Here is an 18582-nt window from a genome sequence, read left to right on the forward strand (position 1 = left end):
GAACAGTAGTAAATATTCAGTTAAACCCTCAGGCTACTCAGGGAACGAAAGAAAAGCCCTACCTATAGTCAAAGGTTATTTCACAGACCTCTGAGCCAGCACAGCTCAGACATCCAGATCAAGCTCTGCCACAGCCTAAGCTGATGAGTATTTTGATCTTCTTTGATACTTCTTCCTGAGCATTTCCAGCCACTTCCAAAGCAATCAGTGCAGTCACCAAATTACACTTCAGTGCTCCAGACAGGTCCTGGGCAGATGGAATCTGCCAGTGTGGATCCAACCTGTGGGCAAGGACTGTGCACCTGGTCAATGGCCATGTACAGAATTAAGATATCAAATGGCCCATCAGTTCCTTCTGTTGCTTTGCAAACCTCATTTCAGTGCCCCCAGTACTTGACAGTTGCTCTTTAGCTCAATTTCCCAAAAATTGGGCACATCTGCCCAGCCCCCTCCCAAAAGCTTGGGAAATCATTGGCCAATTCCCAACAAACCTGGCAGCGAGGCATCCACACGTGCTACCAACAAGCTCTGTGCAAACAATGTGGATAAAAGAAGCTCTTCCCTCCCTGGCTGCAGGAGCCTTGTTACACATGAGAGAAACCATGGAGGTTGTGCTGCTCATGGAGCCAATGCCTTGGGCAGGAGGTAGGAAGGAAAAAAGAAAAACATTCACCAAGTCACTGTTTGTTAATGGCAGTCAGGAAAGCCATTGAATCCTCTTGTTCCCTACTGGAATTGAGAATATCTCTTCACTTTATCCTACCCACTCATTTACTATATTCAGTAATCATGAGCAAAATTATTTGTTTCACAACTGCACTGTCACTTGACAATCCCTCTGAATTCCAAGCAGCCACATCTGGTATTGATAGCCAGCAAGCAGCCATGCACATGGCCTGTCTTAAAAATCAATGCAGAAGACAGTCAGATGTGGACAACCCAGCTGTCTGCTATCATCTGAGCATTTATTTATTCTTATATTATGTACTGAAAACCAGAACTCTACTAGAAAGAGCTTTTTTTATATTATCCCCAGCACTTATTATGCAAGCAATTTAAGTGTTCCAACCAAGACACAGTAGGAGTGTTTGGGAATCAACAAATTTGCTCTGGCAGCGATGAAACATTCATTATTGGGTTTGGAGTAGGGAGGGGCTTGGTTGGAGGGGGGAATTTCTTTTATTTTCTTAAGATTTTGTTAAAATGCGAGACAAAAAGCTGGTTGAGGGACACTGGGTAGGACTCAGCTAAGAATGGGAATGCTGTAGGTTTATGCTGGAGGCTGTCTGTCTGTCCCACCTGAGGGATGCAATCCTGGTGTGTTTTAGTGTGCAAAGTCAGAGATCACCTCTCCCCCAACTCTCCCTGCTGCTATTGCCACGTTACACACCCACAGCTCCTCAGCCTTGGGGAAAAACGCGTTAAACTCAGCGAAGAGAAAACCACAAGCAAGACAAACACCTTTCCTCTTTCTGCTGAACTGGATAATTGGTGAGCAGGAACCTGCTGGATGAGTTTCAGCAGCTCCTCGAGATCAGCCAGGGCTGTTTCTGAGAGCGGCTTGAGCTGCAGAGTAGATAAACACCAACAGGGCACCCCTTGCTAAGCCTTCTGATAACTAAAAATTTCCAGAAGGCAATGAAGCAGTTTGTATTCCAAAGATCCATCCAAACCCAGTAAGAGCAGGGAGATGAAAATGCAAAGTATTTAAGAGATGTTATATACATAAAGATGTCTTATGGTGAGGATAAATAGATGAGTTTAAAGGAAAAAACAAAGACTAAATAATTTTTACTGCAGTGCAGAAAGTGCAACAGTAAAATTAAAATTAATAAATTCACAGGTTCTGTCCTAATAATTTAAGGGGCCAAGAAAATTCTAGTCCTGCTCTGTACAATCCTCTGGGTTTATTACTTGATACCATTTATCTGTAATGCAAAGATTTTATTCAAGTACTTAGTGATTCAGAGTCCAGCTGGCTGAAATAAAAGTACACAAGGATTGATTTTCACATGAGGATTATCTTGTCCTACCTGTATCAGATGTGTGTGCAAGCACGTGAGTTAAACAAACCAAAACAAACAGAACCAAACCCTGGTAAAATCCTGCTGTAATTTCAAACCAGTCCCAGCTGTACAATCACCAAAGCAGACTTATGGCAATCACTTTCCATATTATCTCTTCATTTCTATTTATTCACAATGATGTCTCAATTAACTCAACACTGCAACTGGAAAATAGGCATTGAGACATGCTGAGTTTTCAGATCAACACCCAAAGCTCTGCCTTGCTGAAGCTCTGCCAGTTGACTCCAGATGAGAGTCTCACCACTGGGCTTTCTCCCAGGTTCCCTCCTCTCTGAGGATGCAGGAAAGACTAAGAGGAAGCAAAAACATATTTAGATGCTAAACAACAATGTACAGGTTGGGGAAAAAGTATTTCAGCTTTGTCAGTGTTGATCTGTTCAGAGACAGCTCAAAGTTTTTGATAAAGTCACCAAAACTCCACAATTCAAGGCTCAATACCATCCATCTAAACCAAACTCCTCCACACAAACTGGAAGAGTGATGTCCCTTTGGAAGATGACAGGAACATTGCCTCTTGCCCTCGTGCTTTGAACCTCCTCCCCAAGCATTATGGCTTTTTGTACTGCTTTTTCACACAAGGGTGCCCTCAGAGATGTTGGGGTTTCAAACCCAGAGCCAACTTTCCAAACCACGCTGCACTTTGAAAAGCCCGTTTTTGTTTCATAGAGAAATAAAGGAGTTTGCATCATAAAGCTTTTATCCCCCCAACCCCAAAGCCTCCCATACAGTTAAAAATCAAATCCAGCTTTATTTTCCTGCATGAGTCAGGCTGCATGCAAACAGCTTCTGAGGAAGGCAACTTGGGGTGGAGAACAGAACTGAAGGAAGAAATCCAGAGAGGGATACTTGTTCTTCTAACAGCACACTCCTATTTTCCCAAGACATTTGCGAATATTTTCATTTTAAAGCTAGAGGAAAGCCACCCCCTTCCACCCCAAAAGAAGTTTTAAATATTATAAAGACACACAAGGACACACTTTATTATTTTAACAATTACTGCTATTTTCAGGGCTCCAGCACAGTTACTTCCTTCCATAATTGGACTTCAATCAAACCCTAGTGAAGCTTTTGATCTTGGAAAGAGTAACAACACAGCTCTGTTATCGGCACAGAGGGGGCAAAGAGTAGGACATCCAGCATTTTTCAATAAAAGAAAGTTAATTGCTTTGACTTATATTTATCAAAGGTCACGGCTACACGTTCTGAGTGCACACACATAACGGTGCACACTGAGAAATCTCAGGCAGGCTGGACAAAGTGTTGGGATTATACTATCTGTGTGCATTAAAAAAAAAAAAAGAAAGAAAGAAAAGGAAAAGAAAAAACCAGCAAAACAATGCTAGATTACTATCCAAATATACCCCAGTGGATGTCCTGCCAAATAGCAAATATGTGGCTGTAAGCTCCAAACTGAAATAAAAGCTTGGCCAGCAGCCCAGAGCTTCACTGTATTTTGCTCAGCCAGCCATAATCTGGCAGAACAGAGTGAACACATTTGCAGCCACGTGATGGAGAAGCTCGTCGGGCCAAGCTGATTTCCTTGTGTTGGGTAAATGTGATCTTCAGACTGAGCACACCAGCGGCTTGGGAAAACGTGAGAAAGTGGGAAACAACAAGCCACGGGCTGCTAACTGAAGGGCAGCAAAGGAATTGCTTGAGGAGTTTGCTCAAAGGTTAGAATTGCCAGTGGTGGATTTTAATGAGGTGTTAACTCCACTGGAGTTACACACCACCAGCTCCTGCAAGGATCTGAGAGAGCCTGGTTTGGAAAAAGCGCTGGAAATTCTTCATTGGAGAGGATTGAGAGCTACCCATCAGTGTTTCAAAAATGCAAAATGCTGGGTGATTTTGAGGTCCACACTGAGGAGACTCAGAGGTGCTCAGGCCTGCCAGGATGTGGCTCAGTGCACATCCTCCAGGGTTCAGACTGTGAGATGTGGCTGAACTGTGCAGACAGCCCTGGAACAGCCACTGCTGAACAATGAGAAACACCCATGAAGTGAGACACAACCGGGATTCAACCTGAAAAACGTGGGATAACAGCTGCCCCGTGATCAGGTGCTGTATTTTGATAGCAGTGATAATAATGAAGAGACAAACAGCATCCCCAGAGCTGCACATGATCCCTGAGAGCAGGTTACATGTGGGTGCAGAAAGAAAAGCCCCCAAACACAAGACCTCAGGAGTACATCCCTGCTGCAGATAAGAGCAACTCGTCTGAAGCAGTCACCAGAGTATGTAGGAAAAGTGAGATTTGTTTACTTTCTAACAGAAATAAATGGATAAAGCAGACACGTGCAGCACCTGGTGAAATCAGAGACGCACACGAGTTGACAATTACACCTCCAGCTCTTTCCCTCTCCTTGGCTAATGACTCCTTTTCACGTGTTCAGAACAGCTTCCAGACAGAGACTACCACAATTTCCAACAATGACATCAACCGTGTCGCACTGAGAAAATTGAGCAGATAAGAGACTCTGGAAAAGTGCTTCTTAAACCTGGTGATGAGCCTGGTCCAACTGAAAGGTCAGCCACGTGATTATGGGTGCATCAACACCAGCCCTTGGAGTCTGGACAATCCATGCCCTGATTTTTTAAGTGCCAAGGCACCAACAGCCAAAGCGTTTCAAGCAGACACCCAAACCACAGCTGTCCAACATCTGTTAGTGAAGGCTTGTGGTTTAACCTCCTCAGAAGGTAGATATGCAGGTTAACTTGAAATGTGCTGCACTCTTCCCTAATTCTCTCATGTAAGTACAGAGCTGAGCGATGCAGGTGTTCACAAGGTCAACTTCCTGCTCCATTTTACTGCATTGCTGTTGCTCTCAAAAAAAAGTTCTATCACACCAGAAACAGTTCAAAAATGCTCTACAACTCCAGAAACACCTTCAGCTCGTGAGCAAGCCCTGGGGCTTTTTGCCTTTGTGAATTACTAGAGTAAGGCACGGTAATAACACATGCCTGAGGAGCATGACACAATCTAGATATGTGATTTATTAACCTCATTTGCTATTTACACTCTTCTCTTCCAGGAGAAACAATCTTCACTACAAGCAGAGACAGAACTCCTCAGTTGTCTGTGGACAACTCTTGAAAGAGGGCAGGCCTTGGACAGCTGGTGACAAAGGCCATGCTATGGTCAGTCCCTCGTGACTAACCTGCTCAGGTCCCTGGAAAAGTCTGGAAAACCAGAGTGGGAATTAAACAACAGTGCCCCAAGGCATTTGTAGTTTCACTCCCCAAAATCTGCATGCTCTTTATTAATCAGAGCAGCGATCACCCAGCTGGACAGGGCTGGGATTCTGGCCACCCTTCTTTAGGACTCCACCCTCACCCAGCAATAAGCAGAGAGAATTGGGCTGTTTCACGGGGCAAGCCCAGCGTATAAAAAGTTTACACCAAACTAAATTATCTCAGGATGAATGCAGCACCAAAAACCAAACAAACCCAAAACCATTGAGCAAACAGATACCACTGTGAAAATTTTACTTTGACATTGATACGCTGCTGTGGTGTACTTCAAACAACAGTGAGCTCAGCAGTTGCAGTTATTTCAGATCTGTATCTGCTTTTTCATTCTCCAAAAGCTAAGCTGAAGGCACTGTTTTAGACACATCAGGGGAAAAAAAGGCAGACAAAAAAAATTGCAACATTTCCCAACAAACTTTCTCCAACTTAATCCTGAGGAAGCAGGAAGAGACTCTTGAGTGTCTTTTCAAAGAGTTTTTTTTCTTTTTTAAAGATATCCTCATATTGCATATGCCATGGCCAGACTAAACAGGCTCTTGGGCCTCAGGTAAGTGTTACTTTATCAGAAACGGTACTGAAATGTCTTCATGCTGTGCTGAAAACAGAATGTGGGGACACAGAGATGTTCTCTCAGGTTTGTAAATGCCCTACCAAGGATGTTTTGGGGGAGAGGGAGCAGAAGGGTCCACCCAGCAGTGCTGCATTACACCAAGAGCGAGTTGTGTCACTGCAGCTCCATCCCGACACACCCATATTTTACAGCACACAATGTACTGTACAATTCACAATGCCAAGAAACTCAACATATCTAATCTGGCAGAAAAACAAAGTCATATCAGGTTAATCCAATTCTTAAATTGCACAACTTTGAAAAGCCAATAGGAAAACAAATCTTCCCCCTCGCCCGTGCTCCCCCAGCCCTCCTCCCAGCACTCGTACCCTGCCACGACCTACTTTTCCTCCTTGATCCCTCAACATTTTTAGCCCACTCTCACTGTCCCCTGTTCCTCTGCCACTCCTGACCTCCCTGCAGCCCAGACCCTGGTGGCAGGGTGGAAAGTTTCCCAGATTAGAGGCAGCCAGCTGGGTGTGCAGGGCAGGATGAGCGGCGGGATGCGTGCACAAGGTCACTTGGGCAGCTGCCCGCGTGTGACACTGCAGGAATTGTGGTCAGAGCCATCAAATCTGGAGTCAAATCACTGCAAGGTAGCTTCACACGAGGCAGCAGAGCTAGGGTGGCTCTGCTGCACAAGGAAGAGGATAGAGCAAGATTGCATAAAAGTCCTGAAATTTTTTCGGTAAAATAACTGTGCTTGGCTTCAGAGAGGATCAAGACCATTCCATCATCCAGGATCAGAACTTCCAAGATCTTGCTTACAAACCGCAGAGCTCATTTTCTAAATTCTCTTTTTAAATGAAACCTCTGAGTCTCATCTAATCACTGAACCCGAGAAACTGATGACTTCCAAGGAAGAAGAATGATGGAAAAAGTCTGTGACCCCCTCCCTCCAACACACACTAAACCAATTAAATTTGGTTTCTCACAGATTCTTTTCTCAAAGTGAATTGGCATCTCATGGTGTCTAAAAGGGTGTCAGCTTTTCTAGAAGCACTTCACACAGATCAGGCATTTTAAAGGTCTTATGTAAATTTTCTGATGTAGAAAACGCACATTTGCATTACTCTTCCTGCTCAGCAACACATCCCCATCCTATATCCACTCACACATCCACTCATTTATTTCCATGAAATTTCAGGACTGTAATTATTCTCCAGAATCACAACTTTTTTGCTACACTTCGTTAAAATCAGCCGATATACTCAAAAATCAGCAAGCAGAAACAGGCAAGAGGCCATACACACCTAGCATGACCAGATTTGGGTTGCTTCCATAGAAAAAACCAGGAAAAAAAAATACCCCCCTGTTCATCTCTCCCAGCAAGCAGAAGCTGCAGGAGTTCCATGCCCAGAAGAGTTCCAAAGCCCCACTGAAAGGCTGGAGCTGCAGGGCCCTTCAAATTCAGTTTAACCCTCTCTGTTTTGATGAGGAACAGGATTTGGGGTTGAGTGCTTAGATCCTACTTACTAAGCATTACTGAGCCAAGAGCACAGCTGGTTTTTTAAAGCAGACTTCTTGCTGGAATAAGATTCATTTCCAAATGTTGCAATGATGAGTTTGTAAAAATGACTGAGATGTTTTAAGTCATCTCCTCTGCTTCAGCACTGGCCTTGAGTCTGTGCTTTATGTTCTGCAGCCTTGTGCAATGTGCTCTTCTACAAGAGGGTTTAGGGATGTTATTTCAATAATCTTGCTGTCCAAAAAATATTGATTCCTCCATTAAATGCATTTCTGCAGTATTTTGTGAAGTTTCATGTTGTTCCTTCATTTTTTTCCAAATGCAATTTAGTTTCCTTCCTCTCCACAATTAATTTCTCCAGGTCACCTCAAAGACATTGATGTCCACATAGACATTAAGTGAGCAGGGAGATCTTGCAAGTGTTTTAAATAAAACTTAAGATCCAATCACTGCCACACAAATTAACTGATCTTGCTGTGGACAGAGACCCCTGTTCATTCATTTGTTTATTAAATTCAGAAGGACCAACCAGTTCTGTAATGAATTACTTAATCTTTGACCTATTGTCCATAGCCATGTTCCAGAACAAAGAATTTACAGCAAGCTGAGCTCCCTAAGGCTAATTGGAAAAGAATGCTTTTTTTTTAAAAACCATTCTCCCTCTTCAACAAATCTTTGCCAAACTCTGCATTTTTGCTTCTCTGCCTACACACCTACATTTCTGAGGATGATATTTGGTTACAGGTGAGTTATTGCTCCAGTTCACTGTAGCTTCTGCTTGTAGGAAACACATACTGATGCATCCATCTGTGGGTTCCTGTTTTGAGTAGTAATCTACATTTGTGTTCCAGTTAACAAGGAGCTGAGTTTTCTAGAACCCTAATGCAATTTGGATTTTTTAATTTCCTCCTACAACAGCCACACACCAAAACAAAGAGCTCCAAGATGTTCAGTGCCTGTTCTCATTAAATCCCAAGTCATATGAACAAGAGAATAATGCCAGTGGGATGAAGAGCTAGAGCTGTTTCTCTCAAAGTTGAGCAGAGACCCCCGAAGCAAGAGATTACCACATCAGAGGAGCTAAGCAATGGTGTTGGATGGCACACAATGAAAATCTGGGCCAAATTTAGCCCTGGCAAAACTCACTTGAGAGAATGGGACAGGGGAAGCAGAACTGTACAAGACCTTCAAGTGTGTCAGAAATGTGAGAGCTTGAACAGTAAGTAATATGCATTTGTTTAAAACTTGATGGATAGCACCTCAGTCATGCAAAGCTGAAGAGCTGTGAAGAGCACCAGAATAAAAGAAAATTTAAAAAAAATGTTGCAACACATGATGCCTAACCTACCTGTGTTAGTTCTCCATACTGCAGCTCTCAAGTTCTCAAGACCAAATTCAGCTTTGTGATAAACAGAGAGCTTCTTTGTCACCATTTGTTCATTAAAAAAAAAAGATAAGCTAAAAAATATCTGTTTGTCACACATTCATTTTAACACAGTTGTGCATTTTACACTCATTTTCTATACCAAGTGATTATGTATAATTTAGTCAATTAATTGGAGGTTTAAGGAAATGTTGGTTTTTTTTTCAGAGCTTTTATTGTCTACTTGATGTAGAAGAGATCAACCCACAGTTTTTCTCGAGTATAACTTATTTTTTTCTCATCGCCAGTCTTCTGTGAAATTCAGACAAAATATTGAAAATATACTTTATTTGTTATGAAAGGAAGACTTCAAAAAAAGAGGAAACCTATGCTCATGTTTGTGTGATATAAATACTAAACAGCTCCATAGAGTACTGCCAGGCAACCAAACTTCTGATTTCATAATGCTCTCTACAGTCCTTTTTACTGATGTTGACTAAGTCCTTTCATCCTATAAAAACTCCACCAGCCACTGAGAGCTGCTACCCCCTTTAAAAAAAAATTCCAGAAAGATGAATGACAAGAGAGTGAATGGTGACATTTTGCTGCTCCACCTGGGAGGTGACAGAGAGTAGTCAACAAGCTGCCTGCCTGCTGAGCAATACAGAAATCAGGGAGACCACATGAGGAGCAAAGTACTTATTGCTGAGATTAATTGGCAGAATCTGGCCACTGCAGCTCCCACAACTGCCAATTTGCTGTCATAAGAATATGTAGAGATTGAACAATTTAATGTGTTTCCTAGTAGCTCCATCTAATCAGATAATATCAGTGTCTTTGTATACATCTCCTGATGAGGTCTTCTCTCTTCACTATAATGTATTGTTTTATGAAAGACTTCAGGGTGTACTCACTCCTTAAAAAAATCAGATCACTGCACTGAGAACCATTCAATCACTCTGCAATGCACTTTCGAGATGGGAAGCAAAGCTCTGAAAAAGACATTGTATTTTTCCAAGTAATTGTAAAAAACTTGGCACTCAAGAAATCACTGAAACATCTTTAAGGGGACAAAAAAACCCAAAAACAAATCCTAGTTGTTTCCTCTTCCTAAGTATGGACATGGAGTGAAATGCACTAAGAGATCTGGAGAATCAGGCCAGGGATATTTAAAAGTACAGCCTAACACCCAAGACTATTTCACGCTGTTTACTGTTTGAACTCTGAACTAACTTCAAGCTCTTTCACGCAGTCAAGCAATTATTTAACCAATAATCAACATTTAACTGTGAATATTAAAATTAGCTCTCTCGAAGGCGACACAGTGTTCTTGCTTCCAGCATTAACAAGCCTGTGCGTTCAGCACTTTTTTCCCCCCTGTTATCATGTGACAGGCTATTTTTAATATTTGCCTGAATATATTTCGCATCTTCCTTTGATCCAGAAAGCAGTTTTGCCTGCAGATCGCACTTCCTTGGCAGCGCAGGGCGCAGCTCTTCCATCTCAGCGGGTTTGGGGCGGCAGGAGCGGAGCTGGGCTGAGCTTGGCTGCACAGGGCGAGGACACGTGTGTGGAGCACATGGTCCTGCAGGCAAAGCCAGCCTCACGTGAGGCTCAATGTGAAGAGCAGCTCCTGGTACCAGCCTGCGGATGGTGGAGCTGGTCATTGCCGCCGGCACGTGGGAGAGCAAAGGTCGGGAAATTCCCAGCGCCCTCCTGGTGCTGCAGGTAGAGCGCCCTTGGCCTCTGGGAGACACGCAGGGACTGCTTGTAAACAATGATTAAAGCTTAGGAGAGGATTCCACGCACAAGCTGGCAGCTGGGAATGCTGCCCTGCGCTCTGCCAAGCTGCGCTGGAGGAGGAGCAGGAGGAGGAGGTCACGTTAAGAAAGCAGGGAAGGAAGGCTGCAATCCACACACACCCTTTGGGGGCTGCCCCGGCACCAAGTCATCCCGGGATCAGCCTGCGTGGAGCAAGAACGAGCCTCTCCCAGCTGCTGCTGTGCCTGTCACAAACAAGAGCTCCAAAACCCACCCAAACCCATCCAGTGGTGCCTGCTGTCAGTCACTGCAGCCCGGTGTTTGTGTGAAAAGCCAGAGGTAATGGATACTGCACTCTAGACAGAATATCTGGGCTGATCGAATAAACCGCAGCATTTCATAAAAACATTTCTGTTCTTAGTGGGGTGGGAGGTTTAAGTGCACTTCACATGCAAGCAATTCTCAGCTTTTTAAATAATGTGTCCCTAACTTATGTTTTTTAAGGGAAGGCTTGCAGATATTGCACATAGGTGTATTTCTGCAGCAGATTACAAAGTCTGTTTTTCTTTTTTTTTTTTTTCTTCCCTTAAATGATCTTTGGCAAGTAGTCTAAGGCACCCAGCCATGCAGGCAACCCAGACAGAAAACCACCATCAGAGAACACAAAGGAGGGAAATCTCTCAGAGCCCCCAACAGCCCCATCCTCCTTTGAAGCAGGGCAGAAACACCATCAGGTTATCACAGTGCCAGCAGCATCCCTGTGACACAGCCCCACGACCCAGGCTCTGGTGGCAAACAGAAAATTCAGATCTAAACCGCAAAATCCCCAAAACTTTCTAATTAGGGTCCTCCACCAGACCTAGCTGATGCTTCTCTAATTCCCACCTTTCAAACCCTTCACAGTACCTGCCCCAATCACCTCCATCAGGGCTACACACAGAAAGAGCCAGGTAAAAACCAACTAGTTACCTGCAAAATATCAAACCTCCCTTTACACACAAACAGCGAAAAATTACTCCAAATTTCCTTAAGGACTCCACAATTAAACAGAGATTTAAATTCCACCAAAACACTACACAAGGTGTGCAACAGATGAAGAACCAAAAAATTGTGTTTGCACTAATGGGTTACTTCAAAAGCTTCATGAAAATCTGAAAACCTTTTTCTGAGGAGACCATAGATTTCAACCAACCTACCAACATCCGATACCAAGACAAAACAGAAGTTTTAAATGCATCTGCATGACAATGAATGCTGGTCTGCAATGCCAAAATAAATCAAAATACTGTTTTTATTAACAAACTCAGCACTGGGAAAGATGAATACATGGTTCCACTCTTGCAAGCCATTACCCTGTGTCCCTTGTCAAAACAAAACCAGAAATTGCTGTAACTACATTCCCTAAGCAGAAAGGTCTGGGAAGTAGATGTTTGTTCTTTGGGATGATAAACTGGTGAGCTTGAACGTTTTTCCATTGCCCAGACAATCTGAGCTGGAAATACAGAATTGAGTTATATTCATACAGATCCTTTTTGTTACCATTATATTTTTTTAACGGCGGGGCGGAAAAGAAAAATCAGTGTGGATTTTGGTAACGTCAGGGTCAGCACAGCCTTGCTGAGCCTGATGACACACAGGGAATGCCAGTGCAGATCTCCTGATCCCTTCCAGACACGGCACAAAACACGTTTGGGCAACACCACTCACTCCAACGGGCAGATAAGGCTTGTGCTGGAACACATGCACAAAATTAAATCTCCTTATGCCTCTCTCCCACGGCCCAGCCCCGCTCTGTCCCTGAGTCACAGAGTCCCAGCCGGGGCTCCACGTGCAGGGGGAATGTCCCCCCGGGCAGAGCACAGTCAGGGTGGCACTGTGACCACCTGCAAGTGACCCCCTGGTGCCAAACTGCACAGCCATCTCCAGAGGGGCAGCAGCACGGGTCTGACCCTTCCTGCAGCCCCACAAGCTCACAGAGGCTCCCAGTGCAAGGGAAAACTCAAAAACCACAGCAATGAAGCATTTTTCGGATTGCTACCTAAAACATTCCGTTTTCCTGAAAGTAGTACGGTCACATGGAATTAATTTGTACTGAAATTGTATACTTGCTACTACTGGTTCTTTGCTTTGTTACAGAAGCACAAATCACAACACTATGCATACTGGAATGATAGCTCACTCCAAATAAAAACCTTTCTTTATGTGACAATAAAAAAAAAAAATCTATTTTAAATGTCTTAAGCTATATTAACCAACAGGCTCCATTACAATGATTTTAACATATACCTATTTCAAAGCAGCATCTTTACCTTGGCACTTTCACAACAACTCTTAAGTGCTCCTTTTCACTTTTAGTAAATTTAAAAAAATATATATACTGTTATATTCTCAAACTTGCTCAAATGCTAAACTGTGAGATGATCTCTTCAGCACTGATTGTCAAAGATATTCACATGACAGCACAAAAAAATTTCAATGACCTGATGATAAACCAGACTATTGTTAATTAAGTCACAATTTCTATCTGTAATGGGAGGCAAGAAAATATTATTTAAGAAGTGGAATGAGCTCCCTTTAAAAAAAACCCCAAAACATATTTAAAAAAAAAATTCTATTCTTGTTAGGGCAAAATGGTGGTGGGAAAAATACCTGGAAATGTAGATGTTTTATCCTGCCCCAAGAGACATAACGTCCTTTACAACAGTAAAAAAGTGCACAGCGAGATAAGTTTGTAACCCTGAGCTGCAAATGGCTCAGGAAAAACTGAAAAAAATCAATGAGTTGAAAAGTCACACAGACAGCTGATTACAAATAAATTCTGACAGGTGATCATTAAAAGCCTGGCTCACTACCAGGCTCCTCTGAAAAAAAAAAGAGAATGAGGACAGATTATCTGCTTTTAATTTTGTGTGTGCACAAGCGACAGAAAACGGTGTAGCACATATGCACTATTTTTAAAGCTGGCTCAGAAAAAGCAAGGGGTTTCATGTTCTGCTCTTGCCGACTCCAAATATATTTTAACTTTGGACACCCTTATGAGTTATTAGTTAACCATGAAAAGCCTTGAAACTGAAACACAAAGCAAAGTCAAATCCACACAAAGTAAAAGTAAGTAAATGAAATCCATGACTAAACACACACTTCTGATGGGGGGCCAAGGAGTCAGTTGACAGGTTTGGGGAGCTTTGGGGGGTGTTTTATTTCTTTTTAACATGACAGCAATGTTGCAAACTTGTAAGACATTTCTATTTCATGCTGCTCCACAACTTTTGTCCCTCTATTTATTTATTTTGCCTCCCTATCAGATGATTCTGACAATGACTTCGCACGCTGAGCATGGCAAACGATCAAGCAGAAGGGAGAGGAGTGGTTTCCTGCTGCCAAAAGCACACTTTGCTCCAGCACACCTCGTGTGAGCAGAAGTACTTTTTTTTTTTTTTAAAGAAAAAAGGCAAAGCTCCATGTTTCCCAAACTTCAATGCTGACACTCTTCCACTGCCCATGATCTCAGCCATGCTGGTGTCAAGCCAGAGCAGTTCCTCTGGATTCAGACTGGTGTCTCTAAAGGGATGATCTCAAGTGCTAATAAACTAATAGAAAACTTCCACTGACATCAAACAGGCTGGAATTGTGCATTACAACCAGACCTTGGACTCCATGGTGTTTTCTTAAGCTTAAGGTGACTACAGATGCAAGTTATGAACTCAGGTCAGAGTTACACTCAGTTTATGCCAATTTAAGCAAGATTATAATGTCGTTCCAAAACTCAGTTCCTGTGGCAAATTTTACTTTGCTCAGTAGAGAGTAAGATTACGGCCAAAATTTCAAGTAAGAAGCATTAACCTTTAACTCCAGAATAACTGCCCATTCCTGTGTTCTCACATCAAATATTGGCTGAAGGAATATTTTCTTTCACAGTCCCTTTCCCTGCTCATTTACCATGGCATCTTTGCCATTCTGGCTGTGGTCTTTTTACTTGTTAACAGCTAAGATACCAGCTAAGATACCAACTAAGATAGCCAAGTTTCCTTGGAATTCCCAGAGCTTTCCTTAGATCATTTAAACAAAAATCCTGGTGGAGCAGCTTAGCGATAACTGGAGCTATTGTTTTTATTTTCTGGAGTGTGAGTGACAGGAATCCTCTGGGCTCTAAGCTGCCTGTCAGCTGCACAGGGAGAAGCAGTGATTTACAGTGGGGAGGAGGGGTTCATGCCAAATTCCACAGGGATGTTCTAAGGGCTGATTTACCTGGTCTGACCGGGCTCTGCATGCAGTTCTGAGACACCATGCCTGGATGGACTGAAGTAGAAGCCCTGCTGCTGAGGTCCATGACAGAAGGTGATGCTGAGGTAGCTTGCTGGAGACCTGACTGGTGTGGGCTAGGCTCGTGCTGGTTTGGGCTGGGTGGAATGCCATTTTCTGAGAGGAATTCTTCCAGGTCCATGTATTCCAACTGGAAAGTGTCTCCATCGTATGGCAGTGTCTTGTCCCATAATGTTGGACCCAAGAAAGCTGACTGAGGGACTGTGGTACCGGTGCTGTCATCATCTAACTTCTTCTCTTTGTCTTTTTCTTTACCGAATGCTTAAAACAAAAACACATAATAAAGATGTGAGAGCTCTGTAATTAAAACTTTAGCTACTACAATTTCCATTGTTTCTGCTGTACTCTCAGGTTTAAGAAAGGAATATTCCCTTCAGAAAAATAACTCCTTTGACTCACTCTACTTGGAAGAGAACATAGGGGCCATGCCAGCTGAGCACCTTTACTGGATCCAACCATATTTTTGAGATTTCCCTGTTTTTAGTTACCAATTCCACCCCATGCACGGCTTTGAATGTCAGTTTCAATAAGTACTCAATAGACTTAAAAGCAAACATTTAAGTACTCCAGCAAACTGGAAGCTGTTGATGTATTCTGTTGAAAAGGAACAGTCTTAGCCTAAAATCCCTGGAATCTGATATCCTGTCATTCTTCTAAACCAAGGTCCCGATCTTGCTAGTCTTTGCACAAGCAAAGTTGTCCTCAAATTCTGCACTTCTAAACATTACTAACATACAGTGGCAAAGGCTGACAGAATGCAGTTTTGATGTGCACAAGAGGCAACAAAAAATTCAAAGGCAGAAGCAAAAAAAAAGTTAAACTGAGGCTTCCTCATTTCTACAGCCTCCAGTGATTTCAATGCACAGTTTTGAAGGGAAACGCCTGATTTCTCTGCAAGATCTGCAAGAATCTGAACTCATAAAGCTTCCTGTCAGCTACCGAGCATTGGCAGCGTTTTATTTTTAACCTCATACAACAGCCCCGGTGAAATCCTGCGAGCCGCTTGGCAGTGGGCTCGGAAAGCCGAGGAGACAGGAACTGCCAGCCCTTCGCCCGGTTTCTGCTCTCCGTGCGCGCTCGCTCCGTTCGCGATTCGCGGTGCGGGTATTGCCGGGCTGCCTCCGCTTCCCGGGGAAGCCGCAACTTTCTCCCGTTGAACCGGGGGCCGCGGGCCCGGGAGGGGTTTGCTGTGGGGGCTGGGATGGGGACCCCGGCCCCCTTTACCGAGCCCGTTTACCCGAGGCACCGAGCGCCCTTGGCGTCCCTCCCGCAGGACCGGCGATGGGAGCGCCGAGCGCGTCCCGTTAGCTCGGGCCGGGGCGGCCGCGGCTCCCCGCAGAGCGCTCCGAGCGAGCAGTCCCGGGGCTCCATGGCCGGGGGAGCACGCGGGGGGGGCAAGGGAAGGGAAAAAGGGAGAGCGACGCCGCGGTCCCCGAGTGACGGCGGGACCGGGGAGCGCTGCGAGGGGTCCCGGGGAAGCCTCACCGTCTTCGTGAGCGAGCGGCAGCTTGAGCGGGTTTTCCAGCAGGGACTTCAGCACGCCGTAGGTGGGCGGCAGGAACGGGGGGTTCAGCGGGAGCGGCCGCGACATGGTCGGTGGGGGCTGCCCGCGGCGGCGGGGAGGGGGGCCGGGGGGGCAGCTGCGCGGCGAGCGGTTCCTTCCCCCTTGCTGTGGCCGCTGTCGCGGCGCGGGTGAGCCGGGCGCGGGGCCGGGCCGAGCGCCGGTGGCGAGGGGCGCTGGGGCCGCGGGACAGGCGCGGACCGGGCGCGGGTCGGGCCCCTCCGCCGCGCAGCTGCTCCGCCGCCGCCGCTCCCGCCGCCCGCTCTGCGCCGCTCTGCGCCCGCCCGCCCCGCGCCCACGTGCAGCCGCCGCCGCCGCTGACGTCACGCCCGGTAACGGCACCGCCATTGGCGCGGCGGCCACGCCCCTCCCTGGAACGGCCACGCCCCCCGGTGCGCCCCGCCCCGGCACGCGCGCGGCCGGTACCGGTGGGGGGACCCCGGGACACCCCCCAGCCCCTCCCCGCGGGCCCGCAGCGTCTCCCCGGTAACCGGGAGGAATGTGTTAATGAGATGTTGATGAGCCTGAACGTTTGACCCCGCTCGCGGCATCCGAGCGTGGCAGCTCCCCCGGGCAGCGGGACCCGGCGCTGCCGCGGTGTGAGGGGTCCGGGCTGCGGGGCACGGCGGGCGGGCGATCCCAGAACCGGCCGTGGGGTCTGCGGGTGTTTCCCACGGAGCTCCCACCGCCTCTCTGCCGGTGTCACCCGAGGTGACAGCGCTGGCACCACCACGAGCAGGGTTCCTGCCATCTCACAGAATCCTTCCGGATGGAAGGGATCTCTGGAGATCACCCAGTCCAAGGCAGGGCCACCCGGAGCAGGTGGCACAGGAACGTGTCCAGGTGGGTTTGGAATGTCTCCAGAAAGGGAGACTCCACACCCTCCCTGGGCAGCTGTTCCAGGGCTCTGCCACTCGCCATGGAAAGAAGCTTTTCCTTGTGTTCAGGTGGAAGTTCTTGTGTTTTAGTTTGTGGCCATTTTTCCTCTTCCTGTCTTTGGGCACCACCGAAAAGATTCTGGACCCATCCTCCTGGCCTTGGAGCTATTTATGTGCATTGATGAGATCCACTCTCAGTTGTCTCTTCTCCAGACCAGACAGGCCCAGCTCCCTCACAGTCTCCTTGAAAGAGATGCTCCAGACCCCAAATCATCTCTGTGGCCTCCGCTGGACACTCTCCAGCAGCTCTTTGTTGTCCTGAGCAGACCAAAATGGGACACAGCACTCCAGATGTGCCTCCTCAGGGCTGAGTAGAGGGAGAGCTCACCCTCTTCCCAGTGCCCCCCAGTATCCCATTGTCCTCCTGGCCCCCAGGGCACACTGCCAGCTCATGGTCAACTTGTCCTGCACTAAGACTCCCAGGCCCTGTTTTTTCTTGGAAGGGATTTTCCTCCCCTCTCACCAAGATCCTAATTCAAGCACAGTTGTCTTTCCATCTGCTCAGGCCTTCAGCCCATGCAGGCTGTGCAAGAACTGCACTCTTCCCAGAGTAACTTCACCCTTCAGATGCCTGCAGGCATCTCTATCTCCCTTCTTCTCATCTGGGTTTTTTTTGGGGGGATGGCATATTGCAAAGTGTTACCATCTGTGTTTAGTCATGACTCTTTCTTCAAAAGTCACCTTTTTACCATTAACAAATATAAATAATCATAAATACTCACTAGAAGGAAATAATAGTAAATTATGTGCACAAACTGCCCAGTATTTAGGAAAAAAAAAAGCTGCCTGAGGAACAATTCTTTTCTCCCCTTATGTATCTACTGTATCTGTGTGTATGACCAGGGTCAGGACTCAGGGAATGGCTGGAGCTGGGCCAGAGGAGGGTTAGCCTGGATTTCAGGAAAGGTTCTTCCCCCAGAAGGTGCTGGGCACTGCCCAGGCTCCCCAGTGAATGGTCCCAGCCCCAAGGCTGCCAGAGCTCCAGGAGCGTTTGGACAACACTCTCAGGCACAGGGTACGATAGTCGGAGTGTCTGTGCACGGCCAGGGGTTGGACTCGGTGATCCTTTCCAACTCAGGATATTCTGTAATTTTATGATCTACTATTAGGTGCACTGACCAGTGTCTTGTTAAACGATCTGGCTAGAACAAGCAACTGATGAAAGTCCAAAGTACATTCAAATCAATAAAACTGCACTGGCACAACCAAAAACATGAACAGT

General features: G+C 45.8%; 1 protein-coding gene and 1 long non-coding RNA gene across 3 annotated transcripts in view; one reads left to right on the forward strand and one right to left on the reverse strand.

The window, feature by feature from the left end:
• Positions 1 to 16695, reverse strand: part of HLF (HLF transcription factor, PAR bZIP family member) — a 35523-nt gene extending 18828 nt beyond the window's left edge. For both annotated transcript variants that reach the window (XR_014855578.1, XM_085077603.1), the window contains exons 1-2: positions 16347 to 16695; positions 14787 to 15122 (exon numbers count right to left, since the gene is read on the reverse strand). Coding sequence is in view for 1 of the 2 variants with exons in the window: in XM_085077603.1 (XP_084933729.1) it covers positions 14787 to 15122; positions 16347 to 16452 (442 nt within the window). In the remaining variant the exon portion in view is untranslated. The remainder of the gene's footprint in view (positions 1 to 14786; positions 15123 to 16346) is intronic.
• LOC146429500 (uncharacterized) lies at positions 13828 to 15799 on the forward strand. Its single transcript, XR_014855579.1, has 2 exons — positions 13828 to 13950; positions 15213 to 15799. It is a non-coding gene; the product is annotated as an uncharacterized LOC146429500 (long non-coding RNA).
• Positions 16696 to 18582: the final 1887 nt, after the last annotated feature.

This window comes from Lichenostomus cassidix, chromosome 18 (genome assembly GCF_008360975.1).
Source record: "Lichenostomus cassidix isolate B80296 chromosome 18, HeHo_3.0, whole genome shotgun sequence".
Taxonomy (NCBI): Eukaryota; Metazoa; Chordata; class Aves; order Passeriformes; family Meliphagidae; genus Lichenostomus; species Lichenostomus cassidix.